General features: G+C 62.5%; 1 protein-coding gene across 7 annotated transcripts in view; it reads left to right on the forward strand.

Moving 5' to 3' along the window:
• Positions 1-543: 543 nt before the first annotated feature.
• The window catches only part of LOC106732300 (TBC1 domain family member 20-like), a 45,142-nt gene continuing 18,932 nt past the window's right edge, over positions 544-26,753 (forward strand). Inside the window, exons 1-6 of one of the 7 annotated variants that reach the window (XM_089776100.1) lie at positions 4,944-5,073; positions 6,558-6,635; positions 7,872-8,079; positions 21,945-22,133; positions 25,724-25,804; positions 26,325-26,359. In XM_089776100.1, coding sequence (XP_089632226.1) covers positions 5,004-5,073; positions 6,558-6,635; positions 7,872-8,079; positions 21,945-22,133; positions 25,724-25,804; positions 26,325-26,359 — 661 coding nt within the window. In that variant the 5' untranslated portion in view covers positions 4,944-5,003. The other 6 variants (XM_089776099.1, XM_089776101.1, XM_089776102.1 and 3 more) reach the window with 6 other exon arrangements.

A 26,753-nucleotide genomic window follows, 5' to 3' on the forward strand; every position in this document is an offset into this window, starting at 1 on the left:
GTCAGTATTACCCAGCAGTCCAGCTAACCTCACCTCTTGGACCTGATCCTGCGCTCCACTGAGATGAAATCAAAACCTGCCTCTCCCCTTGTGGGTTCCAGCCCAAGCCCCTCCAAGCAGCTGTCACTTAAGGCATCCCGCCCTGAGGTGCCGCGTACCCCGTCAGTGGGGATAGTTGAAATCCCCCACCGTTATCCAGTTTTTTATTTTGATCGCCTCTCTAGTCTCCCGGAGCATTTCACAGTCCCTAGCACATCCTGATGTGATGGAGCGTCAGTACCTTGCTGGTCGGGCTGTGGGTGACCCCTACTGGCCGGTGTCTGGAGCACTGCCCAGCAGGTGGGCGGCCTAAGACCCAACCGGTCTGACCGGTTGAGGGCAGCGAGTGAACTAGGAAGTGAGTTTTGGGGGAAGGGTCAGTCTTGGGCTGGAGTCATGAAGGAACCAGTCTAAGGAGGGGGCTGGAATCTAGGGGCCCAGGGACCCATCTCAAGGGGTCGGGGGAATCCTGGCCCAGACTCCTGTAGACACATCACGTCTGTGCTGGGCTGTATCCGGGAGAAGCAATAACCCCTCAATTCTACCGGCTGGCGGAGCCTGTTCTTGCTGCTACGGGGCGGCAGGATCGGAGGAACCCGACTCGCCGTCACACCTGGTCGGGGTCGGTGATAGATCCCTGCTGCCGTCTTCCTGTTCTTGGAGCCTGGACTTACTCGCCACAGAGGTTCTGTGGGGCAGGTTGGTTCATTTAAGGTTTTTACTTCATTTGACTCCACACGTCCCTTCACGTACGTGCCACCGGCCCACCCACACGACCTTTTCCTGCTCTTCCTCCCGAGGACTGTCTCCCATGTCCCCATAGCGTGCTAAGCGGGGCACCTAGAACGGGGCAGCGGGGCAGGTGGGAGCCTTTCGCACGGGGAGCTGGCTTAAAACCTGATACAGAGGCAGCCGGGGGGGGGGAGGAGGGGGCTGCAGTTCCGTGGGTGCCGGTACATGCGGCGAGCGGTGCCTGCGAGTGCAGGGAGGCACAGAACCACCTGATCCCCCACCAAACGGGAGGTGTGCCCGATAAATGCCCCAATTCCTTGTCCCCTCACATACCCCCGGCCCTCCCACCTGCACCCTCCCTCCCTCCCAGACCCTGCACCCCCACCAGTGCCCACCACCCTCTCCTGCACCCTCCCTCCCTCCCTCCCAGACCCTGCACCCCCACCAGCGCCCACCACCCTCTCCTGCACCCTCCCTCCCTCCCAGACCCTGCACCCCCACCAGTGCCTACCACCTTCTTCTGCACCCTCCCTCCCAGACCCTGCACCCCCACCAGCGCCCACCACCCGCTCCTGCACCCTCCCTCCCAGATCCTGCACCCCCACCAGCGCCCACCACCCTCTCCTGCACCCTCCTCCCAGACTCTGCACTCCAACCAGCGACCACCACCCGCTCCTGCACCCTCTTCCCAGACTCTGCACCCCCACCAGTGCCCACCACCCACTCCTGCACCCTCCCTCCCTCCCAGACCCTGCACCCCCACCAGCGCCCACCACCCTCTCCTGCAACCTCCCTCCCTCCCAGACCCTGCACCCCCACCAGCGCCCACCACCCTCTCCTGCACCCTCCCTCCCGCCCTCCCAGACCCTGCACCCCCACCAGTGCCTACCACCTTCTTCTGCACCCTCCCTCCCAGACCCTGCACCCCCACCAGCGCCCACCACCCTCTCCTGCACCCTCCCTCCCGCCCTCCCAGACCCTGCACCCCCACCAGCGCCCACCACCCGCTCCTGCACCCTCCCTCCCAAATCCTGCACCCCCACCAGCTCCCAACACCCTCTCCTGCACCCTTCCTCCCTCGGACCCCCAGCCTCTGTGTCTGCTCTGCTTGGGCATGAATGAGCCTCTGGCGTGTTTCTGCAAGAGCCAGCCTGTGCCCTGGGATAAGGACCAAATACCCCCCCTGCCCGTGCCCCCGCCCACACGCTCTCCCCACCCCGGCAGCTGCATCCAAGCAGCTCCTTGCGTGCAAAGCAGCGGCGGGGAGCCTCAAGCCTGGCCTTTGCCCCCCCCGTATTGGGGAGCCCATGTTGGCCCTCCAGCCCCTCTGCTGCCCCCCCCCACAAAGCTGGAGCCCACAAAATCTACTAGCCTGGGTCCCCCCAGGTTCGGGGGGGGGGAATGTGGGGAGGGCCTTTCTCCTTTCAGTCAGAAGCCTTGTCCGTGGGGGGGGCGATTGCTGCTTCTCACCTGTGTGTAGCCCCCCGAGTTCTCTGTGGGTCAGCGGCCCCCACCCAAGCCGGCTCCCCAGCCGTGGGGCAGAGTTGGAACATTTTTGGGTGTTCCAAACCTCCTCCATCCGCCAGATCCCTGTTCCCCACCCTGCAGTGGCCTCGAACTGCAGACCAAGCTGGCAAAGGTCTGGCAAAAAGCTGCGGGTGGCGAGGCACCAGGACGGATGGATCTGCCCCAGCCACAGGGGTGAGGGGTGACTGGAAAGCCGCAGTGGCCAGGGTTGGTGGGGCAGGGAGGAGAAGGCACAGCTCTGCTGATGGCCAGCGTGGCCAGGAGGGTGCAGAAGTACTTGGCTGCGGCAGAACAGAGAATAGTTTGTGGTCCGGCCGCCAAGGAAGTGTCACAAGAAAGGAAGTGAGATACCAGAGGCAGGGCGCTACTGGCTTCCTAGGGCAGAAACGGGCACGGCCCTCTGGAAATGTTTCATTAGACACCCAGTCTAGGCTCCCCTGCCCTGCCTGGCTTCTCCCCAGCCCACCCCCTGTTCTGGGGCCTTGGCAAACAGGAACCCTTATTCCCAGGGCGCTATGGTGACGTGTTATTTCCCTAGGCCGGCTCACTCCATCGTAGAGCAGAGAGATGCTTATGGGCCTTCATCCAGCTGCTCTGGGCGCTCCGGTCCCCATGACAACGGCCGGCCTGTGGGGGGACCAGGCCAGGGTCAAGCTCGGCTCTTAGCCCCCCTTTGCCAGGCACCGCGCCCAGACCTGCTCAAGGGGTTGCAACAGGTGTCTCTCGCCAGTGTGGGACTCAGCTGCCCGGGCAGAACCAGAGCTTCACGCACCCTGCCCAGCCCCTGTCTCTGGGAAGCTCAGCCCCCAAGGCACAGGGCCTCACAAGCAGGTGGGTTCCTGTGTCCCCCTTGGATCGGGGGTCATGGGGCCTAGTGGTTACATGTCTGAATCCAGACGTCACTGCGAACTCTTGGCCACTAGTCTCTGGCTCTTCGTCAAACGCCAGCGTGGCAGGGATACCAGGTCTCGCGCACGTGGCTGGTGTAGGCACAGTCACCTGGGGAGCTGTAGCAAGTCCTAGCCGGCAAGCAATCACCCTCCAGAGTCTCAGCCCCCCTCCCCCGCCCATGCACCACCCACCCAGGCACTCCCTGCCCCCTCACCCTCCAGACCCTCACCCATGCACCCCACAGCTCCATATACCCCTCCCCCTCCCCGCCCCTCACCCTGCAGACCCTCACCCATGCACCCCACAGCTCCATATACCCCTCCCCCTCCCCGCCCCTCACCCTTCAGACCCTCACCCATGCACCCCACAGCTCCATATACCCCTCCCCCTCCCCGCCCCTCGCCCATGCACCCCACAGCCCCGTATACCCCTCACCCTCCCCGCCCCCTCACCCTCCAGACCCTCACCCATGCACCCCACAGCTCCATATACCCCTCCCCCTCCCCGCCCCTCGCCCATGCACCCCACAGCCCCATATACCCCTCATCCTCCCCGCCCCCTCACCCTCCAGACCCTCACCCATGCACCCCACAGCTCCATATACCCCTCCCCCTCCCCGCCCCTCGCCCATGCACCCCACAGCCCCGTATACCCCTCACCCGCCACACCCTCACCCATGCACCCCACAGCTCCATATTCCCCTCATCCTCCCCGCCCCCTCACCCTCCAGACCCTCACCCATGCACCCCACAGCTCCATATACCCCTCGCCCTCCCCGCCCCCTCACCCTCCAGACCCTCACCCATGCACCCCACAGCTCCATATACCCCTCCCCCTCCCTGCCCCTCGCCCTCCAGACCCTCACCCATGCACCCCACAGCTCCATATACCCCTCCCCATGCACCCCACAGCCCCGTATACCCCTCACCCTCCCCACCCCCTCACCCTCCAGACCCTCACCCATGCACCCCACAGCCCCGTATACCCCTCACCCTCCCCGCCCCTCACCCTCCAGACCCTCACCCATGCACCCCACAGCTCCATATACCCCTCCCCCTCCCCGCCCCCTCACCCTCCAGACCCTCACCCATGCACCCCACAGCCCCGTATACCCCTCACCCACCACACCCTCACCCATGCACCCCACAGCTCCATATTCCCCTCACCCTCCAGACCCTCACCCATGCACCCCACAGCTCCATATACCCCTCGCCCTCCCCGCCCCCTCACCCTCCAGACCCTCACCCATGCACCCCACAGCTCCATATACCCCTCGCCCTCCCCGCCCCCTCACCCTCCAGACCCTCACCCATGCACCCCACAGCCCCGTATACCCCTCACCCGCCACACCCTCACCCATGCACCCCACAGCTCCATATACCCCTCACCCTCCCCACCCCCTCACCTTCCAGACCCTCACCCATGCACCCCACAGCCCCGTATACCCCTCACCCTCCAGACCCCCTCCCTCCACCCATGCACTCCCCACCCCCTCACCTTCCAGACCCTCACCCACACCCCTCACCCAGGCACTCCCCACCCCTCGCTCCCCAGATCCACATCCGTGCACCCCCATCCCGCCCCCTCACCCATGCACCTCCCGTCCCCAGGACTCAAGCCAAGGCGCTCAGCTCCCGAGGAACTACATTTCCCAGGGTTCCCCGCGCCTCGCCGCTCCACGCCTCTTCCCCGCCCACGCCAGGAGTGGAGCGACGGCGGTTCTGGCCAATGGGCAGCGGAGGCCGAGCCAATGGGGAGGCGGCGGGGGGGCGGGCGTTGGCTCCCAGCTGGCCGTGAGCTGGCTCCGCGCGGCGATGAGCAGTGGCCGGAGGCAGCGGGGGGGCGACGTGGGCGAGCAGCCCCCCCCGGGCAGGCGGCGGGGAGGTAAGGGGGGGCCGTGCTCTGGGGGTGCTGGGTCACTGACCCCCCCGGGAACCCCGTGCTCTGGGGCGGGGGAGGTGCTGGGGTCACTGACCCCCTGGGGACCCCGGGCTCTGGGGCGGGGGAGGTGTTGGGGTCACTGACCCCCCTGGGGACCCCGGGCTCTGGGGCGGGGGAGGTGTTGGGGTCACTGACCCCCCGGGGACCCCGGGCTCTGGGGCGGGGGAGGTGTTGGGGTCACTGACCCCCCTGGGGACCCCGGGCTCTGGGGCGGGGGAGGTGTTGGGGTCACTGAACCCCCCCTGGGGACCCCGGGCTCTGGGGCGGGGGAGGTGCTGGGTCACTGACCCCCCTGGGGACCCCGGGCTCTGGGGCAGGGGAGGTGCTGGGGTCACTGACCCCCCTGGGGACCCTGTGCTCTGGGGCGGGGGAGGTGTTGGGGTCACTGACCCCCCTGGGGACCCCGGGCTCTGGGGCGGGGGAGGTGTTGGGGTCACTGACCCCCCTGGGGACCCTGTGCTCTGGGGCGGGGGAGGTGTTGGGGTCACTGACCCCCCTGGGGACCCCGTGCTCTGGGGCGGGGGAGGTGCTGGGGTCACTGACCCCCCTGGGGACCCCGGGCTCTGGGGCGGGGGAGGTGCTGGGGTCACTGACCCCCCTGGGGACCCCGGGCTCTGGGGTGGGGGAGGTGCTGGGGTCACTGACCCCTGGGGTGCCCCCATGCTCTGGGGCGGGGAAGTGGGGGGTGCCAACCCCTGCGCTCTGGGCTGGGGGCACAGAAGGAGGCAGGCCCAGAGAGAGGTGTGGCTCTGGGGCGGGCTGGTCCTGACTGGATGCCCTCCCCCCCCATGGGGCTGGCAGGGCTGCAGGGGGCCTAAGGCCCCTCTGCCCTTTCTGGGCTGGGTTTGGTGCTAATGGGGGGCGGTGCTGCCCTGGGTCAGCCTGTCCCATGAGCACCCCCTGCAGGCTCCTTGTGTGCGTGGGGGCAGCTGGCCTGGCTCCCTGTGCCTGTGGCTGAGTGCTGCATTCGGAGCCTGTGCTGGCAGGAGGCAGCGTGGCCTAGTGGGTAAGCCCTTGGGCAGCTACTTAGGAGATGGGGTCAGTTCCCAACTCTGACACGGGCCGGCTGTGTCCCTAGGCCTGGGGCAACCCCCCAGCTGTGTTCCACCCCTTCCCCCAAGCTTGTTCTGCTCCCACCCTGCCCCTCCCACCTCTGCCCCGCCCCATTGCCTGGCGCATCCCTCCAGCAATGTGAGCCAGGGGCTTACCTGGGCGGTGCAGCAGCGGGGGATGCGCCCCCCATTGCAGCGGGAGGGAGCCAGAGCGACCCCGCAGGCTGCCACTTCCTGGTGGCGGCAGGAAGCGGGGCGCCCTTCGGCCGGGGCACACTGCTTCCTGCTGTTCTGATAAGTGTGTGTGTGGGGGGGGGCGATCCCTCCTTCCACCCCATTCCAGGCCCCCTGGTGACCCCACGGGTCCTCTTGTAGGACGGCTGAGGCAGCCAGCGCAGGGCCTGGGGTGGCCACCCCAAACCATCCTGTGGACAGGACGACTCTGGACCTTGGGTAACTTGCGTCCTTGCTCCGTGCCTCAGTTTCCCCCTCTGTGTGATGGGGACAGCGCCCTGCACTTGAAGCGCAGTGAGAGACGCCCGGGGGATTAGAATGGTTTCCTCAGCTGCCCGAAGTGCCCCAGAGCTGGAGAGCGGTGTGGGACTCCGCCACGCACCTGGGAACTGTGCCGCCCAAGGCGACGGCAGCTGTGCAGTGCCGGGGGGGGGCAGCTCTGGGCAAGGCGGGTCTACCCCCCCAGTGTGGGAGGAGGAGGGTTCGGATGCTGGGAAGCTTAGGCCCCCTTGCCGTGTCTGCCTGGCTCTGCTGGAGGCGGCGAGGCAGTGGCTAGAGAGCGGCGGATGCCCCTGTCTCGGGCGCAGGCGGGAGAGCCGGGTGCTGCTGGAGCTGTTGATCGAGCTGGCGGGGTCCTGGGGCTGGCGTGTGGAAGGCCGGTCTGTTTCACAGCCAGTGGGGCACGGACCCTTTGACAGCCCTCACCTGGGGGGCGGGAGGCCGGTCTGTTTCACAGCCAGTGGGGCACGGACCCTTTGACAGCCCTCACCTGGGGGGCGGGAGGCCGGTCTGTTTCACAGCCAGTGGGGCACGGACCCTTTGACAGCCCTCACCTGGGGGGCGGGAGGCCGGTCTGTTTCACAGCCAGTGGGGCACGGACCCTTTGACAGCCCTCACCTGGGGGGCGGGAGGCCGGTCTGTTTCACAGCCAGTGGGGCACGGACCCTTTGACAGCCCTCACCTGGCAGGCGGGAGGCCGGTCTGTTTCACAGCCAGTGGGGCACGGACCCTTTGACAGCCCTCACCTGGGGGGCGGGAGGCCGGTCTGTTTCACAGCCAGTGGGGCACGGACCCTTTGACAGCCCTCACCTGGGGGGCGGGAGGCCGGTCTGTTTCACAGCCAGTGGGGCACGGACCCTTTGACAGCCCTCACCTGGGGGGCGGGAGGCCGGTCTGTTTCACAGCCAGTGGGGCACGGACCCTTTGACAGCCCTCAGCTGGCAGGCAGGAGGCTGTTCTGCGGCTGGGTGAGCGGGATGTGGCCGTTCAGCCCGAGACGGAGCCTGCTGGAACCGCTCAGCGCAGCGGGACAGCGGGTGCCTGGAAGCTGGGCACGGCACGGCTGCGATTGCACCCCGGGAAGGGAACCGGCGGGCTTTGTAGAGCGGCTGGGAGGGCAGGGGAGCCAGGAACAGGCGCCGGCCGGCTGGAGTCCTGGTGGAGCCTTTCTGCCAGGTATTGCAGGGCGTCTCTCCATCAATATCGAGGGGCACCTCTCCGTCCAGCAACGCAGGCCTGGCTCCAGCCCCACCTGGTCAGCTGGGAAATTCACACCCGCCCCGGGCACCTCGGAGAGGCAGCGTGTCCCCTGGCGAGCGCACAGTGTGAACCCAGAGTTCAGAGGGGCAGCTGCAGAGTCACCCCCCGTCCCGAGTGGGGGAAGGTAAAGAGGCATCTTACTCCTTCTGCTAGTCGCTCGCCACCCACCTGCTCGTGCCTCCCCGCTGGGCCCCCCCGCGCCGCCCCACTAGGCTGCCCCTCGCCACCCTGCACCGCTGGGCCACCCCTCTGTGCTGCCTGTCACGCTATTGGATTTTAAAGAGAGCAGATATCTCCCTATTGCACCCACGGGGGGTGTTGTCCCCAAATTCGGTACAAAGTGGCCTTGCGATGTCAAATGCAGCTTCTGTTCTACTGATTGTGTGTGTGATGCCTGAGTGTGGAGTTAGGGCTCTGGGCCCTGTGCTCGTAGTGGGAGTGCGCTCTGTGCGGGAGGAGCAATGGGCCTGTTGTGAGGAAGGACTGTTCAGTGTCTGGCCGTGCTAGCTAGCCCTGCTCCAAGGACAACGGCTCTGTGGCCAGTACTCACCTGAGGGATGCGTCTGGGAACCTGCAGACTGGCCAGTGCCTCTTGGCTGCCGGCATGTGGAACCCAGACAGGTCACTGGACCATGTGACCAGCTCCAATCTGGGAGACACCAGGAATATAAAAATCCCAGGAGGCGTCTCCATCTCGTCTGATCCCAGGTGCAGCCTTGCGGGGGCAGCGAGCGGGAAGGAGGCCGCCCCGTCCTGGCACAGGATGGGCACCAGAGACTTTTAAATTAGCCGTTTGTAACTGCTCTGCTCAGAGCCTGCGTGAAGATCTTGGGGCTGACGGACAGGCCGTCCTCGCTAGAAGTCCAGGAGACGTTCCAAAAAACTTGGATTTATAGCGAGACAACTTAAAGCGGGAATGTTTTTCTCGCGGCTGACTTCCATTTCAGCAAATCGGGGCGAGTGTTTTGCACGACGTATAGTGGGGAATGGGAGGACTTACAGCGCGTCAGTTCCTACAGACGTCAGCGACTTCAGCGTGAAAGGGATGTACACCGGGGCGACTTCTAGTGGGGACGTCCTGTATGTGATGGATTCTCCCTAACAATCCCACTCTCGGCCTTTTCTTTCTTTTAGTAATAAATCCTTGTAGAATTTAGATTAACGGACGGGCCCAGCGGCCTCCTTCGGGTGTGATCCAAGGTGTAAATTGCCCTGGGAGTGTGGCCGGCCCTTTGGGCCAGGGACAGCCTGTTTGGAGTTGGGGAGGTGGGTTATCGCCTCTCGCCTGTGTACGGCCTGGGTCTGATTGTGGCACAGGGGTCTGGGGAGCGGTTTTGCTTGTGAGGCTTCCTGCTGACCAGGTTAGCAGCTGACGTGCTCGGTGTGGCTGGTTTGTTGTCTATATGGGAAACAACTCCAGTTGTGGGCTGGAAGTTGCCCTGGTTTTGAGCAATTTGCCCTGAACGGCCGCCCACAACGGTGCCGTGACGGCGCGTCGGGGACCCCCCCCCCCCGGCACCCCCGTCCGCAGCAAGATGTGACTCCGCCAGCCAGTAGAATATGGAGGGTTTATTGCTGCTCAGAGATACAGCCCGGCACAGGTGTGATGTGCACACAGGAGTCAGGACAGGCAGCCTCAGACCCCTTGGGGCAGGGGTACGCAGGCCCCTGACCCCCCCAGCAATCCGCTTAGTCTCCTTCCTCCAGGCTTCCCCACACTCCGACTGCCCCCTCCCCAAGCCACACCCTTCCTTTGGTCAAACCCTTCCCTGGTCAGGTGGGAACCCCCCGGGATGTGACAGCCCTCAGGGCGACACCCCCGCTCCCCCCGGGCAGTGCTACGGACACCGGCCAGTAGGGGTCACCCACAGCCCACACAGCAACCAGGGAACAGCCGACCAGCGTGGACCCAGGGCCAGGGGAGTGGACAGCCCCCAACTACATCACAGGTGCCCTGCGCCCGCCCCCTGCTGGACCGCCCCTTGCCCTGCGCCCGCCCCCTGCTGGTGGCTCATCGCATCTCTCCACCACCAACCTGTTGGCTCTCGGACACCACCTGCTGCTGCCGCCCATCAGTAGCTGCCAGGGTGTCACGTTGCTGAATTGGAGGGAAGCAGCCAGATCGCTGCTGCACCCCTAAGTGGGGGTGTTGGCCCCAGAAATTGGTGTAGGGGGAGCCATGTGGGGTATTGAATGGGAGATTATTGTTTGTTGATCTTATGTACGCTATTTATGTGAGTGTATAATGTCCATGTGTGTAGGTAGGAATCTGTAATCTGTGTGGAAGCTGAATATTTCTGTGAATGTGGTTGAGCATTGCTATGGACAGGCTGAGTAGTGAAGCCCTGTGGAACAATGGCCCTTGATGGCCCAAAGACACACCTAAAGCAGGAGGGCGGAGACCCAAGAGCTGCCAGCAGAGAGAGGCTGAGGACCAGGTGACCTGCTGCAGACTAGAAGAGGCCAGGAAGGTTATAAAGAGGCCATGTGGTCGAGGCCATTTTGTTCTCAGCTCAGCACTTCATCCCAGAGGCAGCACTGCAGGGATTGAAGAGCCCGGAAGACCTGTGAACCCATCCTGATCGTAGGATGTGCAACAAGAACTTTTAAACCAGCAGCTGCAACATCTCTGCTAGAGCCTGCATCGAGGACTGGGAGATTCGGTGCATGTAACGTACTGTACTTTAATAACCTTACTCTCAGGCTTTTCTTTCCTGTAATAATAAACCTTTAGATATAGATTCTAAAGGATTGGCCCAGCGTGATTTGTGGGTAAGGTCCAGAGGGTAAATTGACCAGGGATCTGTGGCTGGTTTCTTGGAACCGGACAGAACTTGTTCGGGGTAGGTGGGATTGGGTGCTAGGACCCCCCCCACCTCTGTATGAGGCCCGGGGCCATCTGGGGCACGGATATTGCTGGGGTGTCGGAGGGGTTTTGCTCGGGAGGCTTCAGGCAGGTTGCCGAAGCGCTCTGTGGGACTGGTTTGTGGCCTGTTTGGAGAGGTCACCAGTCAAGGGGGCTGTAAGAAGCCCCGGATTTGAGCAATTCGCCCTGAGCGGACGCCCTCAGCTGTGCCCAGATACGGCCCGGTCTGTCACAGTAGCGTAGTCGGCAGGATCCACAGATCTTGGTCAATTGAGCTTTGGGATCAGGACCCCACGCTGTCTAAATTTGATTTTTGGTGTTGAGAGTTTGGTTGATTAAAGAGCCGCTGCGATGATCCCGGAATTATATGAGAGTCTGAGCAAAAGTGCTCTGAAGGATTTGTGCTTGGGGAGAGGCATTGCCTTTAGGAAAAGGGCCTCTAAATTAGATCTGGTAGTGTTGTTACTAACCAGAGATGTGAATGAAAGGGATCAGAAGCGAGCCAGGGAAGCTGCTGAAAGAAGGCAGAAGGCAGATGAAGAAATTGCTAAAAGGAGATGGATCGGGAACTTGAGATGAGAAAAGCAGAACATGCAGAGAGAATGGCAGAGTATGCAGAGAGAAGGGCAGAAAGGGCCAGACGTCAGCTTAAGGAAATGGCAGAGCATGCAAAGAAGATGGCCCTAGCCAAGGAGGAAAACGCTAGACTTGACCTCCAGCTTAAGAGACTAAAAGAACAAGAGAGACTGTATTCTCCTGAAGGTTCAATGTATAACTCTGTGGGTATGCGATGTGCTTATGATATGGCAGACGTATTTTACCCAGCTGATGTGAGAACCCAACCCCAAAGCATGTGTGAATGCAAACCTTTTGTGTTACCTGTAGCTAACAGGGAGGTTTGGGAAGGGGGTGCATGTGGGTATGGAAAGTTTCCTGGAGCTGGTCAGTCTCCCTGTAACCAAGGGGAAAGTGTCTCTACATGGGTTCCTGTGGCAGACGGCTGTGTGTCTGTGCAGGGGGGCAGTGAGCCTGTGGGTGAGGGCCCGTCTGATGCCTCAGAGGTGAGGCTGGAATCAGAACCAGGGCAGGAAGAGCCCAGAAGTCAGGGAAATGTTTCTCTGGGGCAGCCTGGAGTGGCTGGCCAGAGTGAAGTTTTAGTTGAGGAGTTGGTGGCTGGTGAGGTTTGTGGAATTGAACCTGCACAAGCTGAAATTGAGTTGTGTGAAGCACAGTGTGTGCAAGCTGGCAATTTGGCTGGTGGAAGTAGCAGTGGGGCAGTAAAGGAAGCTGTCCCAGTGGCTAGCTGTATGACTGAGATTAGCCAGGGGTGTTGGGACAAGGGAGAAGCTGTCTCTGGTTGTCTGGCTGTGTGTGGGGAAGAGTTTCTTCCTTTGTCTGAGGAAGGTGCCCCACAGCCTGTGAAGGCTGAGAGCAGTGTGGTTGTCCCAGAGTTGGGTCTGGATATGGCTAAGGCCCAGGAAGGGGGTGGCCCAAGTTTTGTGTCTGCTGGGGAGAGGGATGAGGTGACTCAGGTAGAGTCAGTCAGTGTTTTACCAGAACCCCAGAGACCAGACAGTGGTGACCCTGATATTGTGCCTGGTGCTGCTGTGTTGCTGGCAGAGGGGGGAGCTACTCTGTGGGAGCAGGGAGACCCCTTAGCCTGGGCACAAGGAGAGAATGAGGGTGTGTTAACTCTGGTGCCTAATGATGGTGTGGACGTTTACAGCCATCTAGAGAGTTGCACAGGGAGTGAAGATGCCTCTGACCCTGTCTCTGGTGGGTCTGTCTGTGTGCCTGAGAGGGGATTGTTTGTGAATCCACCAGAGGGGCTGGAGATAACTCAGGGAGTTAGGGAATTGCAGGAGGAGTTGGTTGTGGCTCAGCAGGGCAAGGCTGCTGCAGAGCCAGAGAAGGGTGAACTGCTGCTTAAGGAAGCTCATAGGGAGGAGAGTCCTGGCAGTGCTTGTAGCAAGCAGTTTGCTGTGACTGAGAGAGGTGACGATGCCTGGCTTGGAGAAGGCATTCAGGAGAAAGCTCTGCCTGTAAAAGGCAGCAGCTTGGTGTGTGAGGCACTTGTTGCAGTGCCTGACAGACAGAACTTGTCTGTTGGCAGTGACTCCACTGACTTGGGTTTAGGGAAACCCAGTGTGGATGGTGGTGGAGAAGTCTCAGAGGGACTGAGGGTTGTTCCAGAGGAGGCAGGAACAGCCAGAGAATTGGAGCAGGCGGTTAACCCAGTGACTGTGGGTGACCAGCTTGCTGGGAAGTCAGTGTGTGTGGGACAGGATTGTTCCCAGGTGAGTGAGGAGAGTGGGAAGTTAGTGTCTCAGATTCAGGAGAAGGGCTGGGTAGCTAAGTATGCAGAGCAGAACAGCTGTGTGGTCACTCTCCCTAGGAGGCAGGAGATGGCAATTAAGCTCCCATCTCTGGACACGGTGGACACTCATACTCAATCAGGGAAGTTGATACCTGGTTCCATGTGGAAACAGATGTTGGAGGTGGACAGAGGAGAGACTTGGGAGTCTACAGCTCACTGCTGTTACCCCACTGAGTGGGGGAAGGGGGAGAATTCCAGGGCCATTGTGAGCCAGGGAGTCACGCCCAGCCAGCCCTTTGTCTTGGGCAGGCCAGAGGTTTCAGGCCTGGAGCCCAGAGGACAAGGGGGAGGGGCAGGACTTGCTTTGGCCAAGAAGATTTGCAGTTTAAACCTGAGGGGCCAAAACTGCAATGGTGTGGGGCCAGAGAAGGGGCCTGACGGAGAATTTCAGTATACACCTGGGATAGGATTGTTCTTGTTACTGATGTTAATTCTTGTAACCAATGTGTTATTGTTGCAGAGAATTGTAACGGTATACAGGGTGCATGAGCTTATGAAAATACCATGTAATCTGTCTGGAGATGTACCAAATGATAGACGGTATGTAAGGGGACATTGTGATGTTGCTATTTCGTGGTTAACACTTGTAACTGGTCTTGGAACTTCTTACAGGACAAAAAGGGTTCCCACCAGAAGGTCCTGTATGAGAAGGGAAACTGAGGCACGCCACCATTTTGTTGGGGGAGGCCTGTGATGCCCTCAGTGATGTTACTGGCATCACTTCCTGCATCAATTTTGCATTGGGGGTGTCACGTTGCTGAATTGGAGGGAAGCAGCCAGATCGCTGCTGCACCCCTAAGTGGGGGTGTTGGCCCCAGAAATTGGTGTGGGGGGAGCCATGTGAGGTATTGAATGGGAGATTATTGTTTGTTGATCTTATGTACGCTATTTATGTGAGTGTATAATGTCCATGTGTGTAGGTAGGAATCTGTAATCTGTGTGGAAGCTGAATATTTCTGTGAATATGGTTGAGCATTGCTATGGACAGGCTGAGTAGTGAAGCCCTGTGGAACAATGGCCCTTGATGGCCCAAAGACACACCTAAAGCAGGAGGGCGGAGACCCAAGAGCTGCCAGCAGAGAGAGGCTGAGGACCAGGTGACCTGCTGCAGACTAGAAGAGGCCAGGAAGGGTATAAAGAGGCCATGTGGTTGATGCCATTTTGTTCTCAGCTCAGCACTTCATCCCAGAGGCAGCACTGCAGGGACTGAAGAGCCCGGAAGACCTGTGAACCCATCCTGATCATAGGATGTGCAATAAGAACTTTTAAACCAGCAGCTGCAACATCTCTGCTAGAGCCTGCATCGAGAACTGGGAGATTCGGTGCATGTAACGTACTGTACTTTAATAACCTTACTCTCAGGCTTTTCTTTCCTGTAATAATAAACCTTTAGATATAGATTCTAAAGGATTGGCCCAGCGTGATTTGTGGGTAAGGTCCAGAGGGTAAATTGACCAGGGATCTGTGGCTGGTTTCTTGGAACCGGACAGAACTTGTTCGGGGCAGGTGGGATTGGGTGCTAGGACCCCCCACCTGTGTATAGGCCCGGGGCCATCTGGGGCACGGATATTGCTGGGGTGTCGGAGGGGTTTTGCTCGGGAGGCTTCAGGCAGGTTGCCGAAGCGCTCTGTGAGACTGGTTTGTGGCCTGTTTGGAGAGGTCACCAGTCAAGGGGGCTGTAAGAAGCCCCGGATTTGAGCAATTCGCCCTGAGCGGACGCCCTAAGCTGTGCCCAGATACGGCCCGGTCTGTCACACAGGGGCTCTGCTCTCAGCAAGCGGGTGGAAGCAGCCCCGCGCGACGCCCTCACAGGAAGGGAGGTGCCTGGTGACGCCCGGGTAGCTCTGTTCTTGGGGGCATGGTGTGACGGCGCGTCGGGGTCCCCCGTCTCCTGCACCCCCGTAGTGGCACGGACAGACTCCGCCAGCCAGTAGAACAGGGGAGTTTATTGCCTCTCCAGGGTACAGCCCAGCACAGATGGAATCTGGTTCCAGGGCAGGCCTAGGATGCCTCAGCCCCCTTGAGATGGGGGAGCCTGGGCCCTAAATCCCAGCCCCTTGCTTAGGCTGCTTCCTCCATGATCCCAGCCAGAAACTAAAACTCTCTTCCAGTCCTGCCCCCAGCCAGGGGCTGGTCTCCGCCCCCCTCCCTTTGTCTCTCCCTGGGACGCTGAGCCGGGTGTCTGGGTTAATCCACGTTTGGGAGAGTCAGTGAGAATCTCCCATCGCAGAGCAGGGGGACCCTGGGTCACAGAGCAGACAGCGCCCCCCCCCCCCACGCCCCACATAGCCAGACGAGTCCGGGCAGGGGAAGCCATAAGGCCTCCAGCCCAGACAAACCTCCCCCCCCCCCCTGCAGCTCTGACACCCCCAGCCCCTGCGTGTGCAGCTTCTTCCTGCTGCCTGAGCCCGGCCTGTGGAACAGTGTCGCCCAGTCCTGCTTGTGCGGGTCCCTGCACACCGAACACTCCCCCCCCCCCCCGCCGTTAGTGCCCACAGCGCTGGGGGGTGCAAGTTAAGCTAATAGAATCCCAGGGCAGGCAGGGCCCTCAGGAGCCACCGAGTCCAGCCCCCGGCACAAGCAGGACCAGCCCGACTCCATCAGCCCCGCCAGGGCGGAAACCCCTCTAGGGATGGAGACTCCAGCCCCTCCCCAGGGAACCCAGCCCAGCGCTTCCCACCCGCCTAGGGAAAGAATTTTTCCCAATATCCCACCTATACCTCCCCCGCTGCAACTTGAGCCCATTGCTCCTCGTTCTGTATCTGGCCCCTGAGAACAGCCTCTCGCCAGCCTCTCTGGAACCCCCCTTCAGGGAGTTGAAGGCTGCTCTCAAATCCCCCCTCACTCTTCGCTTCTGCAGACTAAACAGACCCAACTCCCTCAGCCTCTCCTCATAGGTCGTGTGCTCCAGCCCCCGAATCATTTTGGTTGCCTCCGCTGGACCCTCTCCAATGTGTCCACATCCTTTGTGTAGTGGATGGCCCAGAACTGGACACAATACTCCAGATGTGGCCTCACCAGAGCCGAATAAAGGGGAATAATGACATCTCTGGATCTGCTGGCAATGCTCCTCCTAATGCACCTAATATGCCATTAGCCTTCTTGGCTACAAGGGCCCCTGTTGACTCATCTCCAGCTTCTCATCCACTGGAACCCCCAGGTCCTTTTCTGCAGAACTGCTGCTTAGCCAGTCAGTCCCCAGCCTGTACCAATACTTGGGATTCTTCCATCCCAAGGGCAGGACTCTGCACTTGTCCTTGTGGAACTTCATCAGATTTCTTGTGGCCCAATCCTCTGATCTGTCCAGGTCCCTCTGAGCCCTTCCCTGCCCTCCAGCGTATCTACCTCTCCCCTTAGCTTAGTGTCATCCGCAGACTTGCTGAGGGTGCAACCCATCCCCCCCCAGGGTGTTAATGACAATGGGCAACTGGCCGCTCCATCTGCTGAGTATCTACCCCCCAAGCAAAGCCAGAGCCAAGTTACTTCCATGCCCCCCCCCCGGGGTCTCTCCCACTCCACTAGCTCCAAGGGGAGCATTCGCCCCCACCCTGCTTACACCTAGAAACCCTCCGTCCCCCTGCGCCGGGGCTGCTCTGAGGCTGCCTTGGGAACGCCCAGCCAGCGCCTGCGCCGGGCCCCGGAGCCCTCGACCCCTGGGGCTCCCTCGGGAACGTCTGGCCCATGGGGGCGCTCGGGGCCTGAGCCGCGAGGGTGTTGACGCGCCGCTGTTGTCGTGGCCTTGACGGGCAGCCCGGGACCTTCTGGTTGCTAACGGTGATTTATGGAAGGCCGGTGACGGGAAAACGGCCGGGCGGCTTCCCGCATGCCCTGTCCTTGGAGCGCTGTGCGGTGGGGAAGGAGACGCCAGCCGGGAGCTCTGCGGGGACGCTGGCCCCTCCCAGTCCGGAGCCCGGGGACGGCCCCTGGCTGACTTCTGGGCTTCTAGAAACCCCCCCGCTGCAGGGAGAGCTGGGGGGCCCCGTTAGCAGCCCCCCCGTGTCGCACTGGGGCCGGGAGCTGCCATGGCAGCAGCGAGGGGGCCAGGCCCTGGGAGGAGCGGGGTGGAGGCGGGAGCTTTGGGGCATTGAGCTGTGGCTTGTTGCTGCCCGGCGGGGAGCTGGCTCAGGCTACAGAGCCCCCCGCCGCCCTGGGGAAGGGCTGGGAGCCCCGTCCTGCGCCCGGCTGGTGCTGGGCCCGGTGCCCCTGGCAGGAGCCTCCGTTCCGGAGCCGGAGTGTCTCTGGATTCCTGCTGCTCGCTGAGCCGGGCCTTCGTTTCCTGTCCTCCGTGCTGCTCCGGTTCCCTTCGAGCAGCCGCCTGGCCCCGCCTATTCGCTCCCGTGGGGCGGGCGATCCTGGGCACTTGCTACCAGTGACTCCGCTGGCCGTGGCGCGGCCGTTCACCCAGCGTGGCTCAGCCTGTGCTGCTCCCAGCCTCCTCTGCAGACGGAAATAATCGCGTCTCCTGTCCCGGCGCCCCCAGGCAGGGCTGGTCACAGACGCGCTTAGTGTGGCTGCCCCATGGTCCCGTGCCAGGCCCCTGCCTTCCGCTGCTCCCCAGTTCCCCTTGCCGTGGGGGGGGGGAGCTCTCCAAGCTCCATGTCTGCGTCCGGCCGGTTTCTCTTATGGGCATTTCAGCGGCGCTGGGGCGGCCGGGTCTCCGGCTGAGCCTGGGGGACACGTGCCCCGTTGCAGTTCTCGAGGCTCTGGTGCCCCCAAGGTTTGGAGCACGGACTCAAAATTCACCTTCTCCTGGGAATCCCGCTGCCCAAGTTTGGCCAAGTGACAAGCCCCTAAAAAATTGCATTACCCACATGCTCCAGGCTGGAGGTAGGCCCGGATCTCCCCCGTGTCTCAGTGCCCCTCCCTGCAGGGCAGTGGGGACAGTGGAAGGAGGCCGGGGGTTGCTGGTGGAGAACAGATGGGCTGGGGAACGGGAGTCTCTCCCTGTCTCTGCCACAGAATTCCTGTGTGACCCTGGGCAAGTCACTTAAACTGTCCACAGCTGCCCTCTGTCTGCCTCGTTTCTGGAGTGCCTGCTTGGGCCTCTGGGTGCCGGTTTGCAGATGCGCTCCCCGCTGCAACGGGTGTCGGTGGGGCTGTGCTTTGAACGCATGCAGTGCTGTGTGATGCGAAAGTCCTGGCAGTTAGATTGGCCCGCCCACAATTCAGCGTTGTGCCTCAGTTTCCCCTCTGTACAAGGGGGGTGCCCGCCGCTCACTGCGCAGGGGCGTTGTGCAGAGAAATTGTTTGTGATGCGGGGGGTAGAAAAGCCCACAAGGAAACACACCCTGCTACGGGAGAGCGGGGCTCAGAAATGGGGGGGCGATGAGGCCGTGGGCTGCCCGGTGGAACAGTAGGGCAGGCTAGCGCGTCGCCGTTCATCCCCAGAGCGTTCTCTGCCCCGTGCGCCGGGTGTGGCGGGGTCTGGTGGAACAGTAGGGCAGGCTAGCGCGTCGCCGTTCATCCCCCGAGCGTTCTCCGCCCCGTGCGGCGGGGTCTGGTGGAACAGTAGGGCAGGCGAGCGCGTCGCCGTTCGTCCCCCGAGCGTTCTCCGCCCCGTGCGCTGGGTGCGGCGGGGTCTGGTGGAACAGTAGGGCAGGCTAGCGCGTCGCCGTTCATCCCCCGAGCGTTCTCCGCCCCGTGCGCTGGGTGCGGGGGGGTCTGGTGGAACAGTAGGGCAGGCGAGCGCGTCGCCGTTCGTCCCCCGAGCGTTCTCCGCCCCGTGCGCCGGGTGCGGCGGGGTCTGGTGGAACAGTAGGGCAGGCGAGCGCGTCGCCGTTCGTCCCCCGAGCGTTCTCCGCCCCGTGCGCCGGGTGCGGCGGGGTCTGGTGGAACAGTAGGGCAGGCGAGCGCGTCGCCGTTTGTCCCCCGAGCGTTCTCCGCCCCGTGCGCTGGGTGCGGCGGGGTCTGGTGGAACAGTAGGGCAGGCTAGCGCGTCGCCGTTCGTCCCCCGAGCGTTCTCCGCCCCGTGCGCTGGGTGCGGTGGGGTCTGGTGGAACAGTAGGGCAGGCTAGCGCGTCGCCGTTCATCCCCCGAGCGTTCTCCGCCCCGTGCGGCGGGGTCTGGTGGAACAGTAGGGCAGGCGAGCGCGTCGCCGTTCATCCCCCGAGCGTTCTCCGCCCCGTGTGCCGGGTGTGGCGGGGTCTGGTGGAACAGTAGGGCAGGCGAGCGCGTCGCCGTTCGTCCCCCGAGCGTTCTCCGCCCCGTGCGCTGGGTGCGGCGGGGTCTGGTGGAACAGTAGGGCAGGCGAGCGCGTCGCCGTTCATCCCCCGAGCGTTCTCCGCCCCGTGTGCCGGGTGCGGCGGGGTCTGGTGAAACAGTAGGGCAGGCGAGCGCGTCACCGTTCGTCCCCCGAGCGTTCTCCGCCCCGTGCGCCGGGTGCGGTGGGGTCTGGTGGAACAGTAGGGCAGGCGAGCGCGTCGCCGTTCGTCCCCCGAGCGTTCTCCGCCCCGTGCGCCGGGTGCGGTGGGGTCTGGTGGAACAGTAGGGCAGGCGAGCGCGTCGCCGTTCGTCCCCCGAGCGTTCTCCGCCCCGTGCGCCGGGTGCGGTGGGGTCTGGTGGAACAGTAGGGCAGGCTAGCGCGTCGCCGTTCGTCCCCCGAGCGTTCTCCGCCCCGTGCGCTGGGTGCGGTGGGGTCTGGTGGAACAGTAGGGCAGGCTAGCGCGTCGCCGTTCGTCCCCCGAGCGTTCTCCGCCCCGTGCGCTGGGTGCGGGGGGGTCTGGTGGAACAGTAGGGCAGGCTAGCGCGTCGCCGTTCGTCCCCCGAGCGTTCTCCGCCCCGTGCGCCGGGTGCGGTGGGGTCTGGTGGAACAGTAGGGCAGGCTAGCGCGTCGCCGTTCGTCCCCCGAGCGTTCTCCGCCCCGTGCACTGGGTGCGGCGGGGTCTGGTGGAACAGTAGGGCAGGCGAGCGCGTCGCCGTTCGTCCCCCGAGCGTTCTCCGCCCCGTGCGCTGGGTGCGGCGGGGTCTGGTGGAACAGTAGGGCAGGCTAGCGCGTTGCCGTTCGTCCCCCGAGCGTTCTCCGCCCCGTGCGCTGGGTGCGGCGGGGTCTGGCGGAACAGTAGGGCAGGCGAGCGCGTCGCCGTTCGTCCCCCGAGCGTTCTCCGCCCCGTGCGCCGGGTGCGGCGGGGTCTGGCGGAACAGTAGGGCAGGCGAGCGCGTCGCCGTTCGTCCCCCGAGCGTTCTCCGCCCCGTGCGCTGGGTGTGGCGGGGTCTGGTGGAACAGTAGGGCAGGCGAGCGCGTCGCCGTTCGTCCCCCGAGCGTTCTCCGCCCCGTGCGCCGGGTGCGGCGGGGTCTGGTGGAACAGTAGGGCAGGCGAGCGCGTCGCCGTTCGTCCCCCGAGCGTTCTCCGCCCCGTGCGCCGGGTGCGGCGGGGTCTGGCGGACAAACCGCGGCTGCTCGCGCCGCTCAAGGCTGCAGTGTGACGCGTGAGCACACGGGCTGGATTCAGGCCTTTCCTAGTTCCTGAATGCTCGACTTGACCGCCTCGCTAATGCTCTTTTCACGTCGCTTTTTCCCGTGTCATTCATAACTAAAGGTTGGTCCGGCTCAGAGCCCAGACCCCGTCAGGATCAGAGCCCCGGCGGGTGGGCTGCTCGCGCCGCCCCTCCCCTTGGAGCCCCCGCCAGCCTTGCCCATGAACGCGGCCACCTCCTTGTTGTCGGCCTTGGCGAGTGGCTGATCCATGACGAGACTCTGCCTCTGTGATGTAGTGTCAGTGCCTTGCTGGCTGCTTTCCCCGGCAGGCCCCTCCGTCTGCACAGCCCCACAAGGTCTGCCTCCAGGAGTCAGGCGCAGGCCATCTCCCCGCCGATCCCCGGGGTGCAGACTCGCCGGCCGAGTGCTGCAGCGCCCCACCCCTGTGACGGCGTGTTGGGGTTCCCCCCCCGATCCTGCACCCCCGTAGCAGCAAGAACAGGCTCCGCCAGCCAGTAGAATTGAGGGTTTATTGCTTCTCCGGGACACAGCCCAGCACAGACGTGAGGTGGCTACAGGAGTCAGGGCCAGGACGCCTCAGCCCCCTTGAGCTGGGGTCCCTGGGCCCCTAATTCCAGCCCCCTCCTTAGTCTGTCTCCTTCATAAGAACATAAGAACGGCCGTACTGGGTCAGACCAAAGGGCCATCTAGCCCCGTGTCCTGTCTACCGACAGTGGCCAGCACCAGGTGCCCCAGAGAGGGTGGACCGAAGACAATGATCAAGCAATTTGTCTCCTGCCATCCCTCTCCAGCCTCTGACAAAGGCCAGGGACACCATTTTATCCCCTGGCTAATGGCCTTTTATGGACCTAACCTCCAGGAAATTATCCAGCTTCTCTTTAAACTCGGTTATAGTCCTAGCCTTCACAGCCTCCTCTGGCAAGGAGTTCCACAGGTTGACTACACGCTGTGTGAAGAAGAACTTTCTGCCACTTTCTCTGGTGCAGGGGAGGCTGGAACGGAGCCGGCGGGAGTCTGTGATGGGAGACAACGCGAGGGGGTCCCCGTGGCCTGCTCCTGGCCCCTGGGTCTCCCTTGGGGAGCTGGCAGGCCGGCGAATCCCCCGGTCGTCCGTTGGCTTTTAGCCAAGCTGGCTCGGGGGTAGGGCTGCGCCGTTCCCTGTCTCCCCACCTGGCGTCGGGGCCCCTCCCCACTGAGCCGGGGCGGTGCAGGGCGTGGGCCCGGGGCCCGGGCGGGAGGAATCCCGTGGGTGCTCCGGGAAGGCGGAGCCGAGGGAAGGCCCCGGGGTGACCGTCTCTTTCCTCCTGGCAGAGCCGCCGGGGTCGAGGAGGAAGCAGAAGCTGCTGTCGATCCACCAGGCCCTGACGAGCGACCCCGTGGCCGTGGAGACCCTGCGGGGGGCCGCGGTGAGCGAGGGGGGGCTGCTCACAGACGAGATCCGCAGGAGGGTCTGGCCGAAGCTGCTCAGCGTCAATGTCTACAACCTGCCCCCCAAGCCAGGTAGGGGGCTCGGCTCCCCGGCGTGGGGCCGGCGCCGTCCCGGGGATTCTGATTGGCTGTGCCGCGCGCAGCAGGGGCTCGCTTGTGTGCGCGGTTCTGGTGGCGGCGGCAGTGTAGCCTAGTGGTTAGAGCGGGGGAGGCAGGGCACCTGGGTTCTTTTTGCTGCTGCTCGTGAGCACCCTGGTAACGAGGGCAGTACCGCTCTCGGGGGGCCAGCTCGTTTTCATCGAGCACGTGGGCAGGGCTGGTCGCTGCGGGCTGCACCCTGTGCTGGGGGGGGGGGCGACTCATAGACTTTAAGGTCAGAAGGGACCATTCTGATCATCTAGTCTGACCCCCTGCACAGTGCAGGCCACAGAATCTCACCCACCCCTCCTAGAATAATCCTCTCACCTATGTCTCAGATACTGAAGCCTTCAGATACTTTGAAGGCCCCAAGATGCAGAGAATCCTCCAGCTGTGATCTGTGCCCAATGCTACAGAGGAAGGCGAAAAACCTCCAGGGCCTCTGCCAATCTACCCTGGAGGAAAATTCCTTCCTGACCCCAGATATGGCGATCAGCTAAACCCTGAGCATGTGGGCAAGACTCACCAGCCAGACACCCAGAAAGTTTCCTATAGCAACTCCTATCATCCCTCCATTGACCTATTTCCCACTGATAGTGAATGGTCAACTAGTTACCAAGATCCTGTTATCTCATCAAACCATCCCCTTATCATAGAATCATAGAGCTGGAAGAGACCTCAGAAGGTCAAGTCCAGCCCCCTGCTCTAGGCAGGACCAATCCCATCTAAATCAACCCGGCCAGGGCTTTGTCAAGCCGAGACTTAAACACCTCTAGGGATGGAGACTCCACTACTTCCCTAGGTAACCCATCCCAGTGCTTCACCATCCTCCTAGTGAAATAGTTTTTCGTAATATCCAACCTAGACCTCTCCCACCACAACTTGAGCCCATTGCTCCTTGTTCTGCCATCTGTCACTACTGAGAACAGCCTCTCTCCAGCCTCTTTGGAACCTCCCTTCAGGGAGTTGAAGGCTGCTCTCAAATCCCCCCTCACTCTTCTCTTCTGCAGACTAAACAGACCCAAGTCCCTCAGCCTCTCCTCATAGGTCATGTGCTCCAGCCCCCTAATCATTTTGGTTGCCCTCCACTGGACCCTCTCCAATGCGTCCACATCCTTTGTGTAGTGGGGGGCCCAGAACTGGACACAATACTCCAGATGTGGCCTTGCCAGAGCCGAATACAGGGGAATAATGACATCTCTGGATCTGCTGGCAATGCTCCTCCTAATGCACCTAATATGTCATTAGCCTTCTTGGCTACAAGGGCCCCTGTTGACTCCTATCCAGCTTCTCATCCACTGTAACCCCCAGGTCCTTTTCTGCAGAACTGCTACTTAGCTGGTTGGTCCCCAGCCTGTAACAATGCTTGGGATTCTTCCGTCCCAAGGGCAGGACTCTGCACTCGTCCTTGTTGAACCTACTCAGATTTCTTGTGGCCCAATCCTCCAATTTGTCTAAGTCACTCTGGACCCTATCTCTGCCCTTAAGCGTATCTACCTCTCCCCCCAGCTTAGTGTCATCCGCAAACTTGCTGAGGGTGCAACCCATCCCCTCATCCAGGTCATTAATAAAGCTATTGAACAAAACCGGTCCTAGAACCGAACCTTGGGGCACTCCACTAGAAACCGACCGCCATCCTGACATTGAGCCATTGATCACTACGCGCTGGGCCCGGCCTTCTAGCCAGCTTTCTATCCATCTTACCGTCCATTTATCCAATCCACATTCCCTTAACTTGCTGGCAAGAAGATTGTGGGAGACGGTATCAAAAGCCTTGCTAAAGTCAAGGTCTATCACATCCACTGACTTCCCCACGTCCACCGAGCCAGTTACCTCATCATAGAAGCTAATCAGATTGGTCAGGAACGACTTGCCCTTTGTGAATCCATGCTGACTATTCCTGATCACTTTCCTCAAAATGGATTCCTTAAGGATCCCTTCCATGATTTTTCCAGGAACCGAGGTAAGACTGACCGGCCTATAGTTCCCTGGATCGTCCTTCTTCCCTTTTTTGAAGATGGGCACTACATTTGCCTTTTTCCAGTCATCCGGGATTTCTCCCGATCTCCACGACTTTTCAAAGATAATGGCCAAAGGCTCCTCAATGACATTTGCCAACTCCCTCAGTACCCTCGGGTGCATTAAGTCCGGACCCATGGATTTGTGTACGTTTAGCTTTTCTAAATAGTTCCTAACCTGTTCTTTACCCACCACGGGCTGCCCACCTCCTTCCCATACTGCGCTGCCTAGTGCATTAGTCTGGGAGCCAACCTTGTCCGTGAATACAGAGGCAAAGAAAGCATTGAGTGCTTCAGCTTTCCCCACATCCTCTGTCACTAGGTTACCTCCTTCATCCAGTAGGGGCCGCACACCCTCTCTGATCACCTTCTTCTCGTTAACATGCCTGTAGAAACCTTTCTTGTTCTCCTTCACATCCTTAGCCAGTCGCAATTCCATTTGCGCTTTCGCCTTCCTGATAACCCCCCGGCATTCTCGAGCTAGACATTTAAACCCCTCCCTGGTCATTTGTCCAAGTTTCCACTCTTTCAAGCTTCCTTTTTGTGCTTAAGATCACCAAGGGTTTCCCCTGTAAGCCAATCCGGTCTCCTACCATGTTTGCCTCTCTTGCTACGCGTTGGGATGGTTACTTTCTGTGCCTTCAATAAGGCTTCTTTAAAATACTGCGAGCTGTCCTAGACTCCTTTCCCCTTCATGTTAACATCCCAGGGGATTCTGCCCATCAGATCTCGGAGGGAGTCAAAAAACTCCTCCGGGCTGCCCCTATGGGCCCTGCAGTAGCTATTCCCAGTCCGGAGACCCGCTGCCAACATCTGGCCCGTGGCCGCCCTGGCTGTGTCCAGCAGCTGCAAAGCCCGGGCGTGCACTGTGGGCATGGGGCTGGGGCCGGGGCGCGGAGGGGCCGGGATGTGGCCCTGTATGGGGCCCCCCTCTGTGGGTCGCTGCTGCAGCCGTGCTGGCCGTAATGAACGAGAGGCCGCTGAGGCTGCGGGGCCGGCTGGGGTGCCAGCTGGCAGATCCTCGCCCCTGCTGCCACCCCCTGACCTGCAGCCCCGAAGCCAGGTGACAGGCAAGTGCCTGGGGAGGGAGGGGCCTGGCTAGGCCAGGGGAGGACCAGGGTCAATACAGAGACTGGCCCGACCCCCCTCGGAGCCGGGGCCCGTGTCAGCCTTGTGAGCACCGGCCGTGGCTCTGCCCGCTGGCTGGCGCTGCTCGCGCAGAACAGGCACTGGGTGGTCGGCCGGAGGGAGCCCTGGGGGCGCGGGGCGGGAGCTGGTCCCCGCTGTGCTGAGATCGGGGCCGTGCGACTGTCTGCACGTGCCCTGTCTGGCGATCTGGGCCTCCGACGGGCCCCCTCCCCGCTGCCCGGCTGACTCAGCCAGGGGAGGGGGGCCTGGGCACCGGAGCAGCCTTGTTTATCCGCCTGCTGCGCAGCCCCCTTCCAGCAGGCAGCCGCTCGAGGCCCCTGGGACCCGCTGCCCCTGACCCCGTTGGCCTCTCCCCAGGCAGGGCGGTCCGCCGGAACCACAAGGACTATACCCAGGTGCAGCTGGACGTGAGCCGCTCTGCCCGCCGCTTCCCCCCAGGTGAGACCCGCCCTGGGGCCAGCAAGGTTCCCGTCCCCCTGCCTGGCCGGCTGGGGCCCACCGGGGCGGCCTGGCCTGTGCCGGGCTCGGGCGCTGGATAGTCCCAGCGGGCAGAGGCCTGATGGCTGGGGGGGGGGGAGGAGGAGTTGAGGGGAGTTTTGTTCCCCTCTCCCCAGGGCCCCAGGCCCCTCCTGCCTCGGGCTGCGAGGGGGCAGCCGGTGGCCCTGGGAGGGGGTGGGGTGTTCCCAGGGCCGGGTCCTCGTTCCGGGCTGGGGCGGTTGCTCCCAGCTCTGAGCGGCCAGGGAAGAGTTCCAGGTGCTGCTGCCCTGTTGCCAGAGCCAGCCTGGACCGGGCTCCAGAGACGGGCTCCGGAGGCTGCACCCGCACGGGGCTGAGCTCCGGGGCACGTCCCCTCCCCCCCGACTCCAGCGCAGGGGGAGCGTGATGCGGGGGGGGGGGGGGGTCTGCCTGGTAACTGTGTTTTCTTTCTGTCCTGCCTGTTCCTGGCTCTGCCGCGCAGGGCTGGTGCCGGAGGGGAGCTGCCTGCCTCGGAAGGTACCTGTGCCCCTGCCTCGGCCCTCCCCCCCCGGCCCTCCCCACGCGCCCTGCCTGGAGATTCCTCCCCTCCGTCCCCACCGCTCCCCTGCTGTGGATGGGGGTGAATCGTGGGGGGGGGCTGTCTCGCCAGGCTCCCTGGGGCCAGGGGGCCCCTGGGCCGAAGGACGTTTGGTGTGCGAGTCAGGCCGAAGGGCCCCGTCCTGTGCTAGCGGGGCTCGCCTCCAACCGCAGCCAGGGCCAGCCGCTCCAGGCCTCTCCGCCTCCTTTCCGCACGCCGGAGCCGGCCAGCTCCTAATTCCTGGGTCCTGGTCTCCGCCGGCTGCTGCTGGCTCCCAGCCCGGGTGCTCGCCTGCCGGCTCCGCTGCAGCCCTGGGGCCGGCTCCCCGAGGGG

Source organism: Pelodiscus sinensis, chromosome 2 (assembly GCF_052426305.1).
Source record: "Pelodiscus sinensis isolate ZL-2025 chromosome 2, ASM5242630v1, whole genome shotgun sequence".
In the NCBI taxonomy this organism is placed as follows: domain Eukaryota; kingdom Metazoa; phylum Chordata; order Testudines; family Trionychidae; genus Pelodiscus; species Pelodiscus sinensis.